Raw genomic sequence first — 22,763 nt, 5'->3', positions numbered from 1 at the left:
AAATATAAATTTTATGAACAATAATCATCAATAATGTAGCGAGATTAAATAAAACGAGCGGTTCGAATTTATATAAATATATTTATTTATAAGTTTACAGTACGAAAATATCTAATCAACTCTACCCTACTCATAACGTCGTTACATATATATATATATATATATATATATATATATATATATATATATATATATATATATATATATATATAATATATATATATAATATATATATATATATATATATATATATATATATATATATATATATATATATTATATATATATATATATATATATATATATATATATATATATATATATACCAAAAGTATTTTTCTAGAATCATCTTGAGTAGTCCCACCTCTAATTCGTTGTTTGACGGATCGACCTCTCCCGCGTTCGATACATCTATGGAAAGTTCTCGGCGCTTTCGAGATGCAACCGTTACATGGGCCAATATGGGTACATACAACTTTGGACAGGTGTTTACCCATCGTTCGGTTCATTCTCTCGACCATTCCATCTGATTGAGGATGCAGGGGTGTCGTTTTGATCTTATTAACACCAATCAGTTTACAAACGTTTTGGAAAAGGGTTGACTCGAAGTTTCGCCCTTGGTCGGAGTGGATCTCCAAAGGAACACCAAATCGGCTAAAGAATTCTTTAACAAGTACCTCTGCAACGGTAGCAGCTTCTTGATTTGGTATCACATAGGCCTCAGTCCATTTCGTAAAATAATCCATGGCTACCAGGATATATTTATTTCCATCATTTGTCCCTGGAAGTGGACCTGCAATGTCGATTGCTACTCTTTCCATAGGACTATCAACATTGTACTGTTTCATGGATGCCCTCTTTTTACCAACTGGACCATTACTGGTTGCACACAGTTCACATTTCCCACACCATCTTCCTACATCATCTTTACAGTTCACCCGATAGAACCGTTCTCGAACATTTTGCAGAGTCTTCGTAACACCAAAGTGTCCACCTGATGCACCGTCATGTAACTGACGCAATACTTTTAGGTACAATCAACTGAAGCTTAGTTTCTGTACCATCATCGTTCAAAGGTTCTATACAGAAGATCATCTTTTAGCACTAGGCAATTCCATTGGCTCCAGTAACATTTGACTTCGGGACTACATGCACTAATGTCTTGCCAAGAAGGTCTTTCACTTCGACGCATCCAATCCAATACTATTTTTATACATAAATCATCTGCTTGAGCGTCTTGTAGCTGTTGAAGCTGCCATTGATTATTAATGACGGTGATTCGTCTCACGGGGCAAAGCCGTTCTTCTAATTTAAGACAGTGATTACAATTTGCACTGCACGGCCGTCTCGAAAGGGCATCAGCATTTAAGTGAACTCTTCCAGCCCTATGTTCGATCTCATCATCATATTCTTGTAATCGTTCTAACCATCTTGCTACCTGGCCCTCTGGATTACGGAATTGTAGAAGCCATTTTAGAGGGGCGTGATCCGTACGAAGAATAAACTTTCTACCATACAAGTATTTATGGAAATGCTCGCAAGCCTTCACTACGCCTAGCAATTCTCTCCTGCTGTGCTGTGCACTGATCAAAGCCATTTGTAATAGTTCGAATGCTTTTTGACACTCTTCGTTCCATGTATACTCTTTGCCTTCTTCTGTCAACTTTGTTAATGGCTTGGAGATGTTGACAAATCCTTTGATAAAACGTCGGTAATATGTACATAGACCAAGAAGACTTCTAATTTCGTGTTTATCTCTTTGTACTGGCCAATCCTTAATTACTGCAAGTTTTTCAGGATCAGCTGTTACACCATTACTTGCTACAATATGTCACAAGTACTTCACGTCTCGTCGAAACATGTGACAATTCTTCGGACTTAACTTCAAATTCGCTGCTCGCAATCGTTGAAAGACTTCTTTCAGATTGTTGGCATGTTCATCGAAGGATCTTCCAACTACAATTACATCATCTAAATAAACCAGGCATGTTTTCCATGTTAGACCTCTTAAAACTGCCTCCATTAATCTTTCAAATGTGGCAGGGGCATTACATAAACCAAAGGGCATGACTGTGAACTGCCAAAGCCCTGATCCTATCGTGAATGCGGTTTCTCCCGATCAGCTGGCTCTATGTCTACTTGCCAATATCCACTTTTCAGATCGAGTGTGGAGAACCAACGAGAACCAGAAAAAGTATCCAAAGTATCGTCTATTCTGGGCAAAGGATAACTATCTATTTTAGTTACCGCATTGAGCTGTCGGTAGTCAATACAAAAACGTGTTGAATCATCTTTCTTCTTTACTAGTACTACTGGTGATGTCCATGGACTGTTTGATGGTTCAATTACCCCTTGTTTGTTCATATCTTTGATGATGTCTTCGGCTTCATCTCTTTTCGCAAATGGAAGCCGTCTTCTTCAATCATTTTTTCTAGAACTCTCTTCGATCTTTCAGCTTCTTCTGCTGATTGAAAATGGAATGTCTCTCTCTGGGTCATCTCCATTCTTGTTAAGAACATTCTTCAGTCGTTCTTGGAGGATCTTCTTGGACCCGCTGCAGTCTTCATCGCGTTCTTCTAGTTGCTCACGCAACTGTTAAGTTTCTTCAATCATTTGCGAGACATATTCAAATTTCTTATAATTTTTTCTAGAACTCTCTTCGATCTTAAAGAAAACTGCTTCTTCTGCTGATTGAAAATAGAATGTCTCTGGGTCATCTCCATTCTTGTTAAGAACATTCTTCAGTCGTTCTTGGAGGATCTTCTTGGACTCGCTGCAGTCTTCATCGCGTTCTTCTAGTTGCTCACGCAACTGTTTTACTAAAACTTCTACTAGCAGCATCTTTGGTCAGGCACACACGTATTTTTTAAATGTTCTTTTTTTTTACAAAGATCACTATCGAACTATGCGGCTGTTCTCGACGAACAATAATTTTTAAAAAGTTCAAAAGTCTTTTTTTATTTAGCAATCACTGCTGAATTTATTTCTAAATCTCACACCGGACACCAAATGTAGCGAGATTAAATAAAACGAGCGATTCGAATTTATATAAATATATTTATTTATAAGTTTACAGTACGAAAACATCCTATCAACTCTACCCTACTTATAACCTCGTTACATATAGATACCAAAAGTATTGTTCTAGAATCATCTTGAGTAGTCCCACCTCTAATTCCTTGTTTAACGGCTCGACCTCTCCCGCGCTCGATACATCTATGGAAAGTTCTCGGCGCTTTCGAGATGCATCCGTTACATGGGCCACGCCGAATGCATGTTCGTAACAATAATTTAGAACAAACTAAAAGTAATATTGTTTAAAATAAGATTTACGAAAAATACAAAAGTGAAGTAATGTGTTACAAAATAAAGTAAAACTTCATAAAGGAGCGAATAAGGAAAGAGGAAAATTAAAGATTACTACGAAGAAGCTAAACTAAGAGAAAATATATATATAATAAAAATCTATAAAAATAATATAGAATATAAACAGGGCAATAGGACAATGCTTCTTAAACAGTTTTGTATATGTATGAGGAGAACTCTCTTTCTCGCCAGTGCTTTTTTACCTTATTTGCTTTATCACATTTTCTTGGTTGGCTAGGTTTCATAAACTTTGATTCGAGATTAGATTATCACCAAAATATACAAAGTATTTTTTGTAGCGCTCTATTGATAAAAACTTGTAATTGGTGTACTGTAGGTGTTGATTTCACTTTTGTAATTCATATATGATGGAAATTAAACACAATTGGACTATGGAAACTACAGTCGAGCAGATAACTCGTGAAATAAAAAAGTCACCGCGCAGATACAAATTCGAAATTGGAAGACCAGCAAAGCCATTCGTGCAGTAGACGTTATACAGTGATGTACTGGATGTTTTTACACTGTTGCATTGTTTATTTTGCTCGCATTATTTAAATTTGATTTTTTCTGTGAATTTATTAATATAATGAGGTACTAAGGTAACATAAGGTAATAATAATAAGTTTTAATGATTTTATTTAATTTTTTGTGGCGTATAATATCGGTTTACCAAATAATCAAAGTCATGCCTTTGCAAGAACATATATTGTTATTAGAAAAATAAGGTTCCATCCACACATATCATTGAAAAATGATTCATGTCATTAAAACACGCTTATCGACAAAGAAATATGTACTGCGGCGGCGATCTGTGAAGATTGTATTACCATCAAATTCATACTTGTCGTCATTTATTAAATTTTTGTTTATAGTTAAAAATTAAATGATCTGGTATTATATAGGAAATTGCATTTTTTAGGTAAGTGGTCTATCGACAAAAATGTTATTTAAACGAACAGTTTTTGTAATCTTAGTGTTTAACTTATAGTTGTTTTTTTTATTTAAATTGGGATAATCGCTGGGAAGCAAATCAAACAATTAAGGAACTATTTTAGAAATCCAGTTCATATTTTGGTAATTGTAATCGCAAACTTGTAGCCAGGTACGTATCCTCATTGAAAAACTTATATTTACCCATTTCTAAGCAGTCGACTTATAACACTCAAAAACATAGTTGGCGTAACAAAACCGTCTTGCCTTGTTTAATAACAGGGGACCTTTATATACACTATTTGAAATGATTTTTAGGAGCGCGAGTTTATTGATTAACAAAGGTCATCAACAGCTATAAATCGGAGCAAAAAGTTAGCTATGCTTTGTGCTTCAAATAAAAGTATTTTGTCAACTTTATCTCTGCTTTCAAGTGCAAAAAATTTTCTTTGTTTACAAAATTTTGGTGTACTGTCATTGACACACTAATAGCATTGTGCTATTTTGTTTGACATAAAAAAAAATTTTATAAATAGTTAAGTGTTTTTTTATTTTAATTGGTTTAATGCCATCAATTTGATAATAAGTTTTAGCTTATAAATATCTCGAAAGAAGTCAATCTTATAACAATCTTTGGTAAAAGAATAGTCAGATGATTGTAGGAAAAAAGTACATCGAAACCAGGAATTAACAATTCAATGCTGTTCGTTTCAGGATAGGCTCTATGTTTTTTGCTCTCAATATATTGCTACATGTTTTCAAATCTTGAAACTAATCTCATATTCGTGACATGCTAGATAGACTAAAGTTAAGAATTAATTGATTTAAAAATAGGTGTATTACCTAAGATGGGTCCCTTTCTAAAGGCAGCCGTTGCTGTGAACATCCCTTTTTCTTTTTGAATGTTTGCTATCGTGTCCGCGTTTAATACTACTTCGATCATACCTACACGATTTTCTAATGATATGCAGCCATAAGGATTCATCCTAAAACAAACAATATAAAAGATATATAAATAAAACAAAATGTGTTGTGTGAAGGTTTATGAGTAAGTAATAGTGAAAATTACATTATAATAACCGGACAAAACACCAAGTACTATGGTAAGAATCCTTTTAGCATTGTGCTGCAACTGTTTGTAAATAATATTTTATTTACAATAAGACTATTTATAATAGAAAATTAACTAAAATAATTGTGAATCATATATCAACAAAGTAGCACGGCAAAGAGACATACCTCTGTGTAACAAGGCAGACATAAGTTCTATTCTATTCAATTGTCTACCTGCTTTATTTTATCGTATATTAATTTAACCTAATTGGAGCTCAATATAATCATACAATGCTCTATAAAGGAGTTTTGCCTCTTTTGATAATATATAAGAAATATTGCAAAATACTGCACAAAATTGCAAATAAGTACCTATAGTTTCTATTTGTGTTTACTATACTATATACTCTATTATATAGTGTTTTTATACTCTGAGTATTTTGACGTTTAACATATTGTTACGTTTTAAATGCAGCCAGTATCACTACCTGATGATAGCTGAAATTAAATTCAAGATAGCTAGGAATAGGAAAGAACCGAACAGACAGACAGAAAGGTAGGAAAAGAATTGAGAAACGATTAGTAATGTCCTTGTGGAATAAAGTGAAAAGATTTTGGATCTCAAAAAATACGTAAAGGAAGAGTGGTTCACTAGAGAGAAAACATGCAACAAAATAGAACGCCACAAACAAAATCTAGAACTACTAAATTCCAGGATAGATGCAGAGAAAACGACCCAGAGAAAGTTATAAAAAAGCGAATAAAGTCAAGAAGGCAGCAAGGAAAGAAAAAAAGTGGGCAGAAAACCTTGCTGAAGAAGCGCGTATCGCCGATGAAAATCAAAGTATGAGATAATTATATAATATCACTAAAAAGCTGGCCAACAACAGATATGCCACCCACCAACCAATTGCAAAAGGCAATACAGGTGTAAATATAATATCGCCACAGGAACAAGTTAAAAGATGGCATGGACATTTCAATAAGTCGCTGCAGTTCTAACACTACCAAAAGACGCACAAAATATAAACCCCAATATAAACACATTAAGAATTAACACCAATGAAGCAGCAATAGAAGAAATAGAAATGACCATAGAAAAACTGAAAGCGCACAAAGCATCCAGCCCTGACAATATTCTACCAGAGTTGTTAAAAACTTGCCCAACTGCAACAACAGAGCTAATCAAAAAACTTTTGCAAAGTGCTTGGAGAGAGAAAAAGTTCCCCAAAGAATGGAAAACGGGACTTATAATAAGGATTTCAAAAATGGGTGACAAAAGATATTGCGAAAACTGAAGAGGAATCACAGAATACCATAAATAAATTAATAGTAATGATTATAAACAACCTGTTGACAAATAGTGTGGAACCAATGATAGGGAAGAAATAAGCCGGCTTCAGATCAAACCGATCATCTTCTTCTTCTTGGAGTACCGTCTCCTATCGGAGGTTGGCTACCATCACAGCAATCTTTACTTTGTTGGCTGCAGCTCTGAACAACTGTATTGAACTGCACCCATACCACTTCCTTAAATTTCGCAACCAGGAAATCCTCCTACGTCCCACATTTCTCTTTCCCGAGATTTTTCCTTGGATTATGAGTCTAAGCAGAGAGTACTTTTCTCCTCTCATTATGTGGTCCAGATATTCCAGTTTTTTCGTTTGTATGATTTTTATGACTTCGCATTCCTTCCCCATCTTCAGCAGAACATCTTGATTTGTTACTCTTTCTGTCCATGGTATTTTCCACATTCTCCTGTAACACCACATCTCGAATGCCTCAATGTTTTTAATGTTGATCTTTTTCAATGTCCAGGCTTCCATGTCGTACAGCAGAACGGAGAAAACATAGCACCTTAACATTCTCATTCTTAAGTTTATATTTATGTCCCGGCTGCATAGGAACTTTTTCATTTTGACAAACGATTGTCTCGCTATCTCTATTCGCCTCTTGATTTCTCTTGTCTGGTCATTAGTATCAGTGAAGCAAACCCCTAAATATTTGTAGGACGTAACTCTTTCAACTGGCTGATTATTTATGGTTAAATTCACATTGGTGTATAGCTTCTTTGTTACAATCATGAATTTAGTCTTTTTAATGTTCAGTTTTAGACCATACTTATGGGTATGTGTGTTTATTTTTTCCATCAAAAACTGTAAATTTGCTAGGTTATCTGTTACTATTAGCTTGTCATCAGCGTATCGTATATTGTTAATTAACTCTCCGTTAATGTTCATACCAATGTTTTGCTCTAGGAGCGCTTCCTGACATATTGTTTCGCTATATATATATATATATATATATATATATATATATATATATATATATATATATATATATATATATATGTATATATATATATATATATATATATATGTATATATATATATATATATATATATATATATATATATATATATATATATATATATATTGAATAATAAACAACCCTGACGCACACCTCGACGAATCTCAATTTCTTCGGTTAACTGATTATCAACTTTGATTTTTGCTATTTGTCCCCAGTACAACCTGGATATGATGTTAATGTCGCGACTGTCGATCTTTTTGCTTCTTAGGATTTCATACAGCTTTTGGTGTCTGACTTTACGAAGGCCTTCTCAAAATCTATGAAACCTACGTAGAGGTCTTGGTTTACATCCAAACATTTTTGCATTAACACACTCAGACCAAACAAAGCTTCCCGTGTTCCCACTCCACCTCTGAATCCAAACTGTGTGGCGCTTATGTCCTCTTCTAATCTAAACCGATCATGCATAGACCAAATTAACACACTTAGAGTAATCATAGAACAGTTGCAGAAATTCAACTCTCCATTATTCATATGCTTTGTGGACTTCAAGAGAGCCTTCGAGACACTTACACATATGGCCATATGGAAAGCTCTAAAGGAAATGAGAATATAATCTATAGTGATACAAAAAGCCAAGTCCTACACAACGGTATAACATATGACCCAACAGTTGTGCTAAACGGATTACAGGGCTGTGTTTTATCCCCTTATTATTTAAGATTGTATTGGACTCCGTACTAACAAGGGTTAACTCTAATAGAGGAATCCGTAAAATAGTTTCGAAACACAATTCAGATTTCTGCCTTAATCTGAGCCTTCTAAAAATTGCAAGGCAAAACAGACGTTGATAAAGATGTTAATAGAGACATGGGGAATCTAAAATTTGCATTCCAAGACATGTCTCCTCAACTAAGCAGAAATTCTTAGCGAATTGGTTTCTTGTACTCATACAGAGTAGATCCGAATAAAATGAAAAAGACAGTCAAGATTTGATTTCACGTACAAAGTGTCTATGTATCTGTTTATACGTATTTCTATCTAAAATTTGCATTCCACGACATGTCTCCTCAACTAAGCAGAAATTCTTAGCGAATTGGTGTCTTGTACTCATACAGAGTAGATCCGAATAAAATGAAAAAGACAGTCAAGATTTGATTTCACGTACAAAGTGTCTATGTATCTGTTTATACGTATTTCGCCCTAATAGGGCTCATCAGTGTCTATGTATCTGTTTATACGTATTTCTGATGAGCTCTATTAGGGCGAAATACGTATAAACAGATACATAGACACTTTGTACGTGAAATCAAATCTTGACTGTCTTGTTTATTTTATTCGGATCTACTCTGTATGAGTACAAGAAACCAATTCGCTAAGGATTTCTGCTTAGTTGAGGAGAGATGTCGTGGAATGCAAATTTTAGATTCCCCATGTCTCTATTAACATCTTTATCAACGTCTGTTTTACCTTGCAATTTTTAGAAGGCTCAGATTAAGGCAGAAATCTGAATTGTGTTTCGAAACTATTTTACGGATTTATTATCAGATGTCGCTATTGCGTCCATATCGAAGCCATTTTAGTGTTGCTTCTTAAAGACACAAAAGATTTATTTGTCACTTTGAAAAGGCCTATGAATATCTGTTCTGATGAGCCCTATTAGGGCGAAATACGTATAAACAGATACATAGACACTTTGTACGTGAAATCAAATCTTGACTGTCTTTTTCATTCTAATAGAGGAATTTACTGGGGATTTACAAACAGGCTGGAAGATCTAGATTATTATCTAGAAGTTCTAATTCCAAAGACTCATCTAACGATCTGTTGCATCTTATGACCTCTTTGTGAAATTCTTTGTTTTACTAACTGTATAATATGTTATATTAATTAGTGATGGAATATTAATAAATGTTGGACTTTGCATAAAGGAATTGTTATGGTCTGTTTGTCAATGTAATAAGATTAATACACTGTGTCTGACATAGGACGTAAGAAAAAAAAAATAAACTTCATATTTTGAAAAGGAGACGGCAACGGTGTACTAAGCAGATAAAAGTAAATATATTTTTCTCCTACTAAAATCCCAAATATTGCGATTAGTAGCGAAAAAAAATTTACGCTTTGTTTACATTATGTGAATTTAAAAAGGCTTCGTAATACCACAGTGAGAAATTTCTGGAAAAAACTCGCTTTCGGTAAAAACTAGTGTTTGAAGAGATAAAAGTAAGTAAAGTTATTTACAATTCGAAACAGTCATACTGGAGGAACTCTGGCCGTTAGTTTTGCTACGTTGCCAAAGTTAAAAATAGTTCTGCAAACTGAGGACTGATAGGAACTGGATTTTTGAGCGGTTGAAGCGAATCTAGTTCCTTTCGCGGTCCTTAGAAACAGATATGATGTACACGGACAGTGATGATAACGCGTCAGAAGAGAAAAGATAGAGGGTCAACTTCACCTTTCCTGCAGAGCAAAAAAACTGCCAGAACCCCAAGCAAAAGAAAACCAAAGGAAGAAGATTCAGAGGATTTGGACGACGTTATAAGCATGTTTAAGAAGATCATGGGAGAACTGAAAGAAATCAGGAATGAAAATACGGAATATAGAGAAGAGATGATAGCGCTGAAAAAAGAAAATATAAAGATAAATCAAGAATTGGAAGAAACAAAAAACAAATTAACCCAGGTTGAAAACAAAGTAGAAAGAATTGAAAAACAGATGAAAAGAAATAACATAGTAATTACGAGTCTACCAATAAACGCAACAGATGAAACACTCTTAAAAAATAACGTAAAAGATTTTATACAAAAGCACCTAAAAGAGGATGTCGAAATAGAATCTGCAATGAAGGATTATGGCGAAAAAATTAAGGTAATGAAAGAAAAAAGCAAACTCAGATTTCTTACTGGAGAAAAGATCTTCATCAACGATGACCTGACCGAAAAAGAAAGACACATGAGGCAGGAAATCGTAAATAAAAGCAAGGAATTAAGAGCTGAAGGTAGAAATGTAAAGATAGGGTACAGAAAACTAACTGTGGATGGTATAAATTGGGTATGGGCCGGAAATGGTACTTTCAAACGAGAAAATTCTAGAAATATGGACCCAAAAAACGGCATATAGTAGTGGAAAAAGGCAAAGATGGCCCATTATGCCAACGGACCCTAGCGATGAACAGGAAAATGAGTTTGAACATAAATAGCAAAATAAAAAATAAGAATATGTACCTAAATATTGCGACATGGAATGTTCGAGGAGTATACGAGGAGGGAGCATTAATTAACCTAATAGAAGAACTAAAAAAAAATATAAAATACACATCTTAGCAATACAGGAAACACATTTAACTGGAAACAACGTTGAAAAGATTAGCCCATACACGTTTTATACAAGTGAAGGCAATAATAGGAATTTTGGAGTGGGTTTTCAACAAACATAACAGGGGGTGAAAGTAAACATTTGAATACAAATGATAATGGACAGAGATTAATCACATTCGCAATTGAAAACAGGATGAAGATAATGAGTACCCATTTTAGGAGAAAAAATATATATAAAGGAACGGGGTCAAATGGAACTAATCAAATAGACCACATCTTAATACAAGAGAAGTTTGCGAATTTAATAACAAATGTGAAAACGTGCAGAGGGGCTGACGTAGACTCAGATCATTTTTTGGTTAGAATTAATAGGAGAGAAGCAATAATTAAAAAGCATAAACGGAAAAAGAAAGTGTAACGTAAATTTAACTTTGAAAAACTGCGAAAATTTGAGGTAGAGCAGGACTATCAAAAGGATATACAAGAAACCTACGCCAAACAAGATATAGTTCGTCCCAAACCCTTCTTTCAGTGCGTCATAGTTGATCGAATTCTCTCTAACACATTAAGCTAGAAGTGACAGAAAAAAACGTGAGTCTGTGATTATTATACATAGAACTTAGAAAATTATTTATCGTAAAGCTAATTCTACTTACGGGTGTATAATTGGTTGGAGTTTAGAATACGCTAAATAGATATCCAATCGATGATGCGCATAAATATAATTTGACGCAGAAGGTCTCGATCTTGACAGTACTTTCACAACGTTAACTGATAAAATAATTGTCATTCCAGGTTAGTGTTATCAGACATTTTACAGTGAAAATTTAATTTTGTATTTATTGTCATAAAAATATTTTAAATATGCCGAGATATATCGAGAAAGAACAAAGACTAATATTAAAATTATTAAATTATTTTCAATTAGAAAAAGAGGGATTACGATCCTGCAACTGTCAAATTTAACTAAAATGACATGCAATAATTCTCGACATTCTTAAAATCCTATATTATGTCAAAATTAGTGACGCACTGAAAGAAGGGTTTGGGACAGACTGTAGTACTACTGTGAGTAACATACAACAAAAGTTCTTGAAAATGACAAACACTATAAAGGAAGCTACGTCGAAGAACATACCAAGAACAAAAAGATTTAGAAAAAACCACTGGTTCAATGACGAATGCAGAACGGAGTTAAAAAAAAGATCAGATTTGAGATTAAAAAGTTTACGTTCGCAAAAACAAGACGACCTAGGAAGGTATGCCGTACAACGAAAAAAAGTAAAGAGAATCCTAAGGGAGCGGCAACGAAAGTATATGGATAATAAAATTAAGCGCATTGAAGAAAATTACAAGAAAAATGAAATAAAAATTTTTTATAAAGAAGTAAAATACATTAAAACTGGGTACCAGGGAAGAACGATGAATGTAAAAGATAAGCAAGGAAACCTGATAGTGGATGAAGACCAAATATGTGAAAGGTGGAAAGAATATTTCGAAGAGATACTAAATGACGAAGTGACTACTGAAGAAAATTGTTATGTTCCTAGACCTCAAATAGTAATAGAAGAAATACCAAAGCCCACAAGAGAAGAAAATGAAGAAATAATAAAAGATATGAAAAACCAAAACAGTCCCGGGGAGAGCGGCATTGTGGCAGAGAACATAAAATATGGAGGAGAGGTCTTAATAAACAAACTTGGTGAGCTAATATTAGAAGTATGGGATGCCGAAGAAATGCCTCAAGAATGGAATAAGTCGATTATAATTCCTATACACAAAAAGGGAGATATAACTAAATGCGCAAACTATAGAGGAATATCCTTATTAGAAGTAATGTATAAAGTACTCGCCATACTAATTAAAAAAGGATTAGAAATATATATAGAGGGATATACCAGGGAGGATTTCGGAAAGGAAGATCAACCACCGATCAAATTTTTATGCTAAAACAAATCCTGATCAATTGCTATGAATACAACATTTCAGCACAAGTACTTTTCATTGATTACAAAGCTGCCTACGATACAATAGACAGAAACAAGTTAATAGAAACACTAAAAGAATTCCAAGTGCCAGAAAAAATAATAAGATTGGTAAAAATGACAATTAGACAAACCATTTGTGCTGTGAGATGCAACGGTACAGTCTCAGATGAATTCGAAGTGAAAAAAGGTGTTCGCCAAGGAGACCCGTTGTCTACATTGCTATTCAATATAGTTCTAGAAAAAATTTTAAAAAAGGAATTAAAGAAAAAAGGATTAGTGGGATAAATAGATCCAGAACTATTTTATACAAGGAGCACCAATGCTTAGCATACGCTGATGATGTGGTTCTCATTGCAAGAAATGGAAAAGAACTATCAAACAAAAAGACTGATTCGGACAGCTCTAAAATGGGACTGAAAGTTAATATTAATAAATCGAAGTACATGGAGATCTCGAGCAAAAAAAGAATAAGCACCAGGGGATCCTTTAAATTGGAGGTGGAGAATGGGTCAGTTGTAGAATTCGAGAAGGTGGATGAATATATGTATTTAGGTACTCTTATTGATCAGCCATGTAAGGAAGAAACTGAAATCAACCTGAGACTGACCAAGAGCAACAGGTGTACTGGAGCCATGAGCAAAATAATTAAGGCCAAAGATATATCTCGTAATACAAAAATAAGAGTATACAAAACTATAATTAGACCCACAATGCTATACGCTGCCGAGACATGGACTATGAACAAAACCGTACAGAACACATTGGAAGTATGGAAAAGAAAGATACTTCGCAGAATATTTGGTGGAAAAGTAGTAGAGGGAAAATGGAGAAGACGAACTAATGCAGAAGTGTATCATTTGTATGCTAACCCTACAATAACAAAAGTGGTGAAAAAACGTAGACTCGAATGGCTCGGTCATCTAGAAAGAATGCAAGGTAATAGACTAGTCAAGAATATTGCTTGGAGAGTACCTGAGGGCAAAAAAAAGAGGGGAAGACCAAGAAATAAATGGAGAGATGTAGTGATGGAAGATGTCAGAGAGGTGGGAATCAGAGATTGGAAGCTGTTAGCTAAGAATAGAAAACGATGGAAATTATCCATCCAGCAATGGGCCTAAAAGGCCTGTTAACGCTGTACATACATACATACATATTTTGAAAAGGTTTGTTAGAACAAAGTCTAACACTGTCTGTGGATGCAGTAAGATTCGTATACTGTAGCTCTTTTTGCAATAGGGTATAAGCCAAAAAATAAACTTCATGTTTTGATAACGTTTGTTACAACAAAATCTAATCCAGATTTTCCAATAGGTTCTGTGCAAATTGCATTTGAGATAAAATGAATGGTAGGAATGTTTGTTTATCATTTAAACAATTTTTTACTTCTAAAAAGTTGATTCTCCTAAACTATACCTTTTTGCAAAAAACTTTAATCTGTTGAATCTTATATCTTTCCTATCAAATAAATTTTGTTTGTTCACAGAAAGTGATAACACAATAATTTAATTTAACTACAATTATTATAATCAAATCAATTATTTTAGATAGTTTTTGATTAATCTCTATTGTAACTATAAGTACCTATAAGTTTTGTTAATTATATATTATTTAAAAATTTGTTCTAAACGATATTTAACTTGATTTTTTAATTAAATTTTTGTCATTTGGCATAAAATGTATTGTTGTTCTATTTTTAGTACATATGGTAATATGTACTAAAAATAGAACCCATTTTTCATATTATAAATAAATAAGTATATATTAAATATAAGAACGGGGGGTTAGACAAGGAGACCCAATGTCACCTTGTAACGATACGATCGTTAATCGTCTAACACTTCAAACGTCAGCAAAATCTTTCAAATAATGAAACCGAATCCCTACATAGCTACTAATTCGCCGCCGTAAAAGTAGGCAATTTATATTACTGTCCAATATATCGATAGGTAGGCGATAATAGAATCGATTCCCTTGTCATTGAAGAAGAAGGGAACGAACCTAACCTTCTGACCTATGAGTTCATTTTAGAACCGAACTTCAAGGAAGGAAGTTGATAAGTTTATTACGGCAGGCAGGATCTTTGGGAAACAGAAGAAAATTTAAGTAATTTTTTTGATTTTTTTTTGGGAAATGTAAAGAATTGTTTTTGTTTGTGGCAAGAAGTTATTTAGTTGGTGCAATTTTTAAGAATTTATATTGTTTTATGAAAGAAAATCCCTAGAAAGATTCTGGTAAGTTACTTTCCATACACCTACATCTTCCATTTAAATTTTCCAGTTCTCAATCATTTAAATCTTCTCACTTTGCTAGACATATCCAAAAATCATTCTTATTTTTTATATACATATATAAGTAAATTCCAGTGTGGAAATATTAAATATTCAAGCCAAGGTCACTTAATGACGACTATATTCTAGTTTTTGTTACTACAACAAAAACTATATGAAGTACAAGAACATAGAATAACAAGGTTTTTATTATCTTGTAGCCTGCCGGCTCCAACTTGAAGTATTGGTACCCTTTAGTTTTGGATTTGGGAAGGAATAATTTTTAATTTTTTGGAAGTACTTGGGATTTGGGGAAGAATTGGACGTTAAGTTAAGGAAAAGAAAAGATCTAATTTGCAATTTTCTGGTTGGTCTGCCAGGCTTCTACCACAAACATAGGCTGAGCCATTTCAGAGACTACCCTCTATCTGGACATCAGGCAGCTGAAGAAGGAAACCCCTTCGCAGCAACCATCCCATATAGTTATTAAGTACAACTAATGTAAAATTTAATAATAATTTAATTTTTTTTTATATAACATATACCTATATCCTTGGATACTTAGGCCTTCAGCCTGAGTGGGTTACGAAACAGTGTTGTGCACAATCTCTGGTAGTACCCTCGCCTTGCTGAATAGTTTTACTTGTCTTAATTTTATTATTTCATATTTACTTTGCATTTCTTTATTTATTAATATTTTATAGAACACTTATAATAAGTTGTCAGGATATATTATCCAATTTTATGGTAATTCTTATGTACTTTCACATATATCAAATTGATGTAGTACTGTTCTAGTGTCTTAACTCTTGTCATTTTTTTTTAACTGCCTTTTATTAACTGGTATCATTACTTCATTTTTGTATGTTATTTTAATAATTACTATTTATTCCAAGTGAGTTATGCAAGCAGTATTAACATACTCCTTTACCTCATTGTTAGAGGACTGTGTAGATCAATCTTTTTGTATACAATTATAGTTTGGGTCATAGTTTTAGGCAACTGTTTTTTTGTAAATATATATTTTTGGTCATATATTTTAGTAATTGTTTAGTATATATACATATATTATGGTTTTGGGGGTTATAAGTAAAATAAGAGTCTAATATAGTGTATAAAGCATTTCCGAATTTTATTTGTTTTCCTATCATCTGTTATTTTTCAGTTTGAATAATATATATATATATATATATATATATATATATATATATATATATATATATATATTCCAAATTGGAGTAATATTCAAAATTCACCCTGGCGCCCATCTCAAGATCATCTTAGGATTGATCTAACCTTAAGTTACTACAGGCAAGCAAATGTGCCAACCTCCTCTCTGAGCACAACTCTAATTCTTTTGAGCTAAGCCTATTCTATTGTAGTGCTTCAAGTAAACTTATATATTTTTTTGTATTGGTTACATTCCCTGTTATTTAACCTTCTTATTTAAATAATAATTAATTTAAAATTTTATTTAACCATAAATCTTCTTATATAATTTCCAATATTGGCTTCACCATCTCAGACTTTTCCCTACAATTTGCAACCCATAGCTATTTTCCTTTTGATTTGCAACAATTAGCTGTTCCATTATTTAATTGGTAACAACCTAAACTTTTTAATACGGTGCTAGAACATGCTTTTAAGAATTTGGATTGGATGACAAAGGGAATAAAAATAGATGAAGAATATCTAAACAACTTACGTTTCGCCGATGATATACTTATAATAGCTGAAGATCTAGGTATGGCAAGAGAGATGGTACAGGAACTCGTTGTGGCTACAGAAAATGTAGGTTTAAATATAAATATCTCGAAAACAAAAATCATGACCAATTTGGTACCCAACCAGAACATCAGTATTGGTGGGAAAGAAATAGAACTCGTAGATAGATATAAATACCTGGGATATGAAATTATGATTGGCAGGGATAACCAGACTCATGAACTGAAGAGAAGAATCGGCCTTGGGTGGGCAGCATTTGGAAAACTGAGAAAAACTTTTAAAAGTGAGCTGCCCACATGCCTAAAGAGAAAGGTATTTGATCAGTGCGTCCTCCCAGTCTTGACGTACGGAGCAGAAACACTTACCTTAACAAAAGCAGCAGCTACCAAACTGAGAGTCACACAGAGAAGAATGGAGCGGTCCATGTTAGGAATAACTCTGCGAGACAGAATAACCAACGAAGACATCAGGAGAAGAACCGGAGTGACTGACATCATCGAGAAGATAGCCAGACTAAAATGGAGATGGGCAGGACACATAGACAGAATGACAGGTGGGCGATGGACAAAGAGGTTATTGGAATGGAGGCCAAGGGAAGACAAGAGAAGCGTCGGTCGACCACCTACAAGATGGACTGACGATTTAAGAAGACTCAATAAAAACTGGATAAGAGCGGCGCAAGATAGACGGGGTTGGAAACATGAGGAAGAGGCCTATGTTCAGCAGTGGACTCTTGAGGCTGGATGATGATATTAAATATACATTTTGTCTTTATTTTGTTTCTAATATGCTTTACATTTACATATGAAGTAGGTACCTTTAATATGGTTATTAATGTAGATTCTAAGTGATTACTACTCTTAATTTCATATTTGAATAATAACTAAAACAAAACAGTTATGTATTTTTCCCCTTCCCACAATATAATCCCAAAGCTGCGTTTAATTAATCTTCTGATTTCATTAAATGTTTTTCTGTTTCATACTCTTTCTTTCTTAGATCAAAAATAAATAATTCTAATCCATCTTAAATCCTAAAAAAATTTCACCAGGTTTGATTAGTATCAGTTAATTGTTCTAAATCTATACCGTGTTTAACCATGGAATGTAAGTTGTAATATTAGTAGCCTCCTAATGAGAGCAGACTATCCTACCAGATTCAAAATACGGCAACAAGGGAAATATGACGTGCATTAAAAATTATTTTAATATAAGGGTATTCGCTAAACATATTACCACTTATATGCCCTATATATTACATACTCGAATAATATCGAGAATATCAAGGAAGTCTTACCGTAAATCCAGATTTTCTTTTTTCCACAACTTATCCATAATTTTAATCATTTGTAACGTTAGCATATCTTGTCTGAGATCATCACCATTCTTAAAAATTATGTAGACGTCTTCTCCATATGCATCTGAATTTTCGAACACTATCCAAAGTGGTCGCATCTTACTGTCCATTACTCTACATTTATCTATCCTAAAATTATAATTCATCAAAATTATTATATAGGATACTTATTCATTTTGCTTATTCTAAAATAAAACAGGGGATATTTCACACATGTTAAAATTTAAAATTATATTATTGTTTTAAATTAAATTATTATTACAGTAAAAAATATACACAGTAATAGGTGTTAAATGTTAAGAGGTTTAATTTATACGCAGTTAAATTTATTGTTGAACAGACGAGGAAAATGCAAAATGAGATAGGTGGTTAATGTTGCCAAAAAGACGATAGATTTTCTAATTAAATTTAAAATGACCAAACAATGAACATTTTTAGAGGCATTTTCTTTCCCCGAATTTATAGTTTTCCGGGAATTTCCGGGAATAATTTTAATTTTAGCTAATATATTTATTCGGTACTTAATGTTACAGTACAAGAAGTATTATAAACACGTAATCAAAATAAATTAAAAATAGAGTTAATATTATAAACACGTAATTAAAAAAAATTTTGCGAGAGAAACAAACCTTAAGTTATTTAATATTTCATAATAGAGTTTAAATTTAGGTATTTATGTACTTTTGTTTTGGATTGGAAATAGGTAAATACTAAGAACGTGACATAATTATAATATTTTCTACGCATGTTTATGTTTATTCATGCTATTGTAATGTAACCTGAGAAGCCGAGGGATGTGTTCCTTTTCTAATCAGCGTAAAGCCGAGCATCGTTATTTAGAGCCGCTGTCAATAAAGTCACGATAGCGAATAGGGTAGCCAACATGATATCCAAAGATCGATACTGGTCATGGAACTAGAAGAAGAAGAAGAAGTAAAGCCGAGCGGAGAAAGAATAGATTCCAGGGGACGGGTTTTGCCTGAAGAGTCCTAAGACTCTGCATTTCCTTAATCCGTCCCAAGACAGCTGGGTACTGCCAACAATGATTGGGGTGTATAATCTTTAATTGTACCCTACACAAGGTGGCTCTGTTAAAACTAAATCCAGCTGATCTAGACTGGAGATAGTCGATAAACACTCCCCAAGCGAAGCCGTGAGGCACCCTAGTGAAGGCTGTAAGGCACTAGGGTGACAGTGTCTCAAACGGTTCCTTTGGGGCAACAGGTCGCATCCCATTGTATTTAGACCTTACCCTCGTAAGCGGGGCTCTGCGAGAGATGGAATCGTCTTCCCTAGCTACCATGGGACCAATACGGTCAAACGAAATAAAAAAGAAAAACTAAAGACCAAAGGGCTCACAAGGCCGAAAGGTCAGGGAATTCTGAAGCCAAAACCACGGTTAATAAAGCCAAAGGGCAGGGAACTTCTAAAGAAAATCCAAACACCAGAAGGCCAGGAAATTCTAAAGAAACCTCCCGCGTTGGAAGACGTTGATCTCATTACAGATGAAGAGATTAAGGCTGCAAAGCTATCTGGCATATCCAAGCTGGTGAAATAATATCGTGAAACAATATATAAGATTTCATACAAGCCAAAAGGGCTGTAATCAAGGTCATTAGAGGTCATGACAAAACAAAAACAAACTCAGAAGTCCGAAGATCCAAAAAGGCCAAAGTCAGACGGAAGCATACCATCCGAAAGCCAACGCAAAGGGAAAAGGCCACGAACCGAGGATGTGATTTTCAGCAAAGCTGCCACTTCTGTTAAGGTTGCGGCAGTAATAACAGGATTTCCAGAAGTCAAGATGGATGTGGATAAGCTTAAGGCAGCCATCTTGGTTGCTTATGAAGAAATTCCTGAAGCGAAATCACAGGTTCGGTTCCTGAAGAGTAGCCACAGGCTGGGCTTCCTAGATCTTAACCGTGCGGATGACACAAGTGCGAGGATGTTAAAGGAGACGATTTAAACACTGAGGCCTTGGGAGAAAGTATCTCTCAAGGCTTTAGAGGGAGAAGATATACCCAAGCCGCACTCATGCATTTTCTTCGTACAGGATGAAGATGGATAACGTCTAGATTCCAAAAGTATCCTTAATAGATTAAGGATAAGTAACCATGGACTCAGGATGCATCTACGGACAGTATGAAGAATCAAACCTTCAGACAATGGGGTTTTATGGACCTTCTCAATAAATTCTAAATCTCGAAAGGACCTTCATAAACTTTTTCGGGGTGGGAGAAACCAGTAGCAACTCACTCCAGAAAGAGACGAAACTTACCAGCTCACTCATAAAGACGGCTGTCTTTAGAAGAGGGAAAGAAAAGTCCACGGAACCAAAACCGGACAACTCATCGTAGTGAAGAGAGAAATAAGGCTCCTGCAGGCCAATCGTCAAGACGCAAAAGCCGCATCGGCAACGCTGCTTAGAAGAGTGGAACAAGAAGGCATTGATATTGTCCTCCTGCAGGAGCCCTGGAGGATAGGCGAGAAGATTGCTGGCTCATCAACCAAACAAGGTAGTGTTTTTTACACACCTAAAGCTATAAGGCCAAGGTCGTACAAAATTCACAGTAATAGAGTACATTGTAGACTAATTCCGGTGCCCTACTTTCCGGGTAATGAGGCTCTAGGTCCACCAAGCATTATTAGTGATGTAAATGCATATTGCCTAGGTAATTGATTACAGCTAATTACAGGATGTGATGCCAACTCACACCACGCCCTATGGGGCAGCACAAACATTGACGCAAGGAGTGAGTCTGGATTTTGAAGTTTATCCGCTCTGAAGGTTTAATTATATCCAATATAGAAATAAACCAACTTTTGTCAATAGGGAAAGCAAAGAAGAGTTACATTTAACACTTTGCACAAGCAAAGTACGTGATATAACAAATTGGTATGTGTCTGATGAACCCTCATGTTCGGATCACAAACATATACGATTTGAAATCAATTTATTTCCATCGGAAATTAAATCCGATGAATCCAGAAATCCTAGAAATACAAACTGGGTGGGATATAGAGAATCCCTCAGTAGAATTCTCGGGGAAAGTATGAACTTGTTTAAAGGCGTAGACGCTATAAATTCGGCAGCAGAAACGATGAGCGAAGCTATTATGGCGGTTTACCATGAAAACTGTCCGGAAAAAAACAAGGAAAAATGCAGGCAATAATACAGTCTGGAGGAACAACGGCTAAAAGCCTATTTAACAAGGCCAAAAGTAGAAAATACTGGGATGACTACAGTATAAGCTAAAGGTATACAATAAAGAAATTCGTAAAGCCAAAAGGAATTCAAGGAGAGAGTTGTTCGAAGAGATTACAGACATCCCGGCCTGCTCTCGAATCCAAAGTCCTGACAAACGATGGTTCTACCATTAAAGAAGTAGGTTTCCTAAAGAAAAGCTAATGGCAAATTTACGAAGTCCAAAGAAAAAAGTCTTAGAAAACTCATAAACACGCACTTTCCGGCCTCAACAATTCTGAATAATACAGATAGGCGAACCAACATGTCCTCCGGAGGCGTGTCAGCCGGGAGCTGACAGCCGTGCCGGACGCATCAAGGAATTTGGATATCGGTCAAAATACTTGGGAATTCCAAGTTTGGCCAAATCCAAATTTCTAATTGATTCGATGCAGGGAAATTCCACTTTTGCTACGTAAAACAAAGGATTTGTTTTACATAAAAGCAGGTAGATTTTCTCTCATCGATCAGTCGAGCTTGCCTCTTCTACTGTAGACCTAGTCGGTGCTATTATTGTTCCAACTAAGTTATTGTTTTATTTCTGATTTCCTATATACCATTTTTATTTTAGTATTATTGTATATTCAGACCTTTTCAGGTTAGAATATTACATTGATCTATATTTGTTCATGTACTGATTGTTTGATATTTTATTAGATTATTTTGATTGTTTATTTTTCTTGTATTTTGTGTCTAAGTTGTTCTTCCGTAAGTTAAGAACACTTACAAATATTTATCTTGCTTTTTCTATTTTATATTTTGATTTGTACTTTGTCTAAGTAGTTCTTTCCGGTAAGTCAAAGATCTCTTAGAAATATTTCTCTGAATATTTGAGTTGGTAGTTTAATTGTTTGTCTAAGCCGTTCTTTTCCGGTAAGTCAAAAGAATACTTAGAAATATTTTCATAATCATTGTTGCATTATTATTTCCGATATTTTATCTAAGATATTTTCTTCCTTAAGTTAAGAAAATACTTAATACATTTGTCTCTTTCATTTTCTATTTTATGCTAAGTTGTTTCTTCCGTAAGTCAAGAAACATTTAGCAATATTTCCACATCTTTTCTATATTTGATTTTTCGTATTTTCTATTATAAGTCGTTCTTCCGTAAGTCAAGAAACACTTATTTGTGTATTTATTTTACTATATTTGATTCTCTTGTTTATTTTCTGTTCTAAGTTGTTTCTTTCGTAAGTC

At 34.2% G+C, this 22,763-nt stretch overlaps 1 protein-coding gene across 4 annotated transcripts in view; it reads right to left on the bottom strand.

Moving 5' to 3' along the window:
* Pi3K92E (phosphatidylinositol 3-kinase 92E) overlaps positions 1 to 22,763 on the bottom strand; it is a 747,272-nt gene that overhangs the window by 88,693 nt on the left and 635,816 nt on the right. For all 4 annotated transcript variants that reach the window (XM_072523217.1, XM_072523215.1, XM_072523216.1 and 1 more), the window contains 2 exons: positions 18,263 to 18,451; positions 5,143 to 5,285 (listed from right to left, as the gene is read on the bottom strand). In XM_072523217.1, the coding sequence (XP_072379318.1) occupies positions 5,143 to 5,285; positions 18,263 to 18,451 (332 nt within the window). The remainder of the gene's footprint in view (positions 1 to 5,142; positions 5,286 to 18,262; positions 18,452 to 22,763) is intronic.

Source organism: Diabrotica undecimpunctata, chromosome 2, assembly GCF_040954645.1.
Source record: "Diabrotica undecimpunctata isolate CICGRU chromosome 2, icDiaUnde3, whole genome shotgun sequence".
Classification (NCBI taxonomy): Eukaryota; Metazoa; Arthropoda; class Insecta; order Coleoptera; family Chrysomelidae; genus Diabrotica; species Diabrotica undecimpunctata.
The sequence above is the reverse complement of the archived record's forward strand: the minus strand, read 5'-3'. Positions and strand labels throughout refer to the sequence as shown.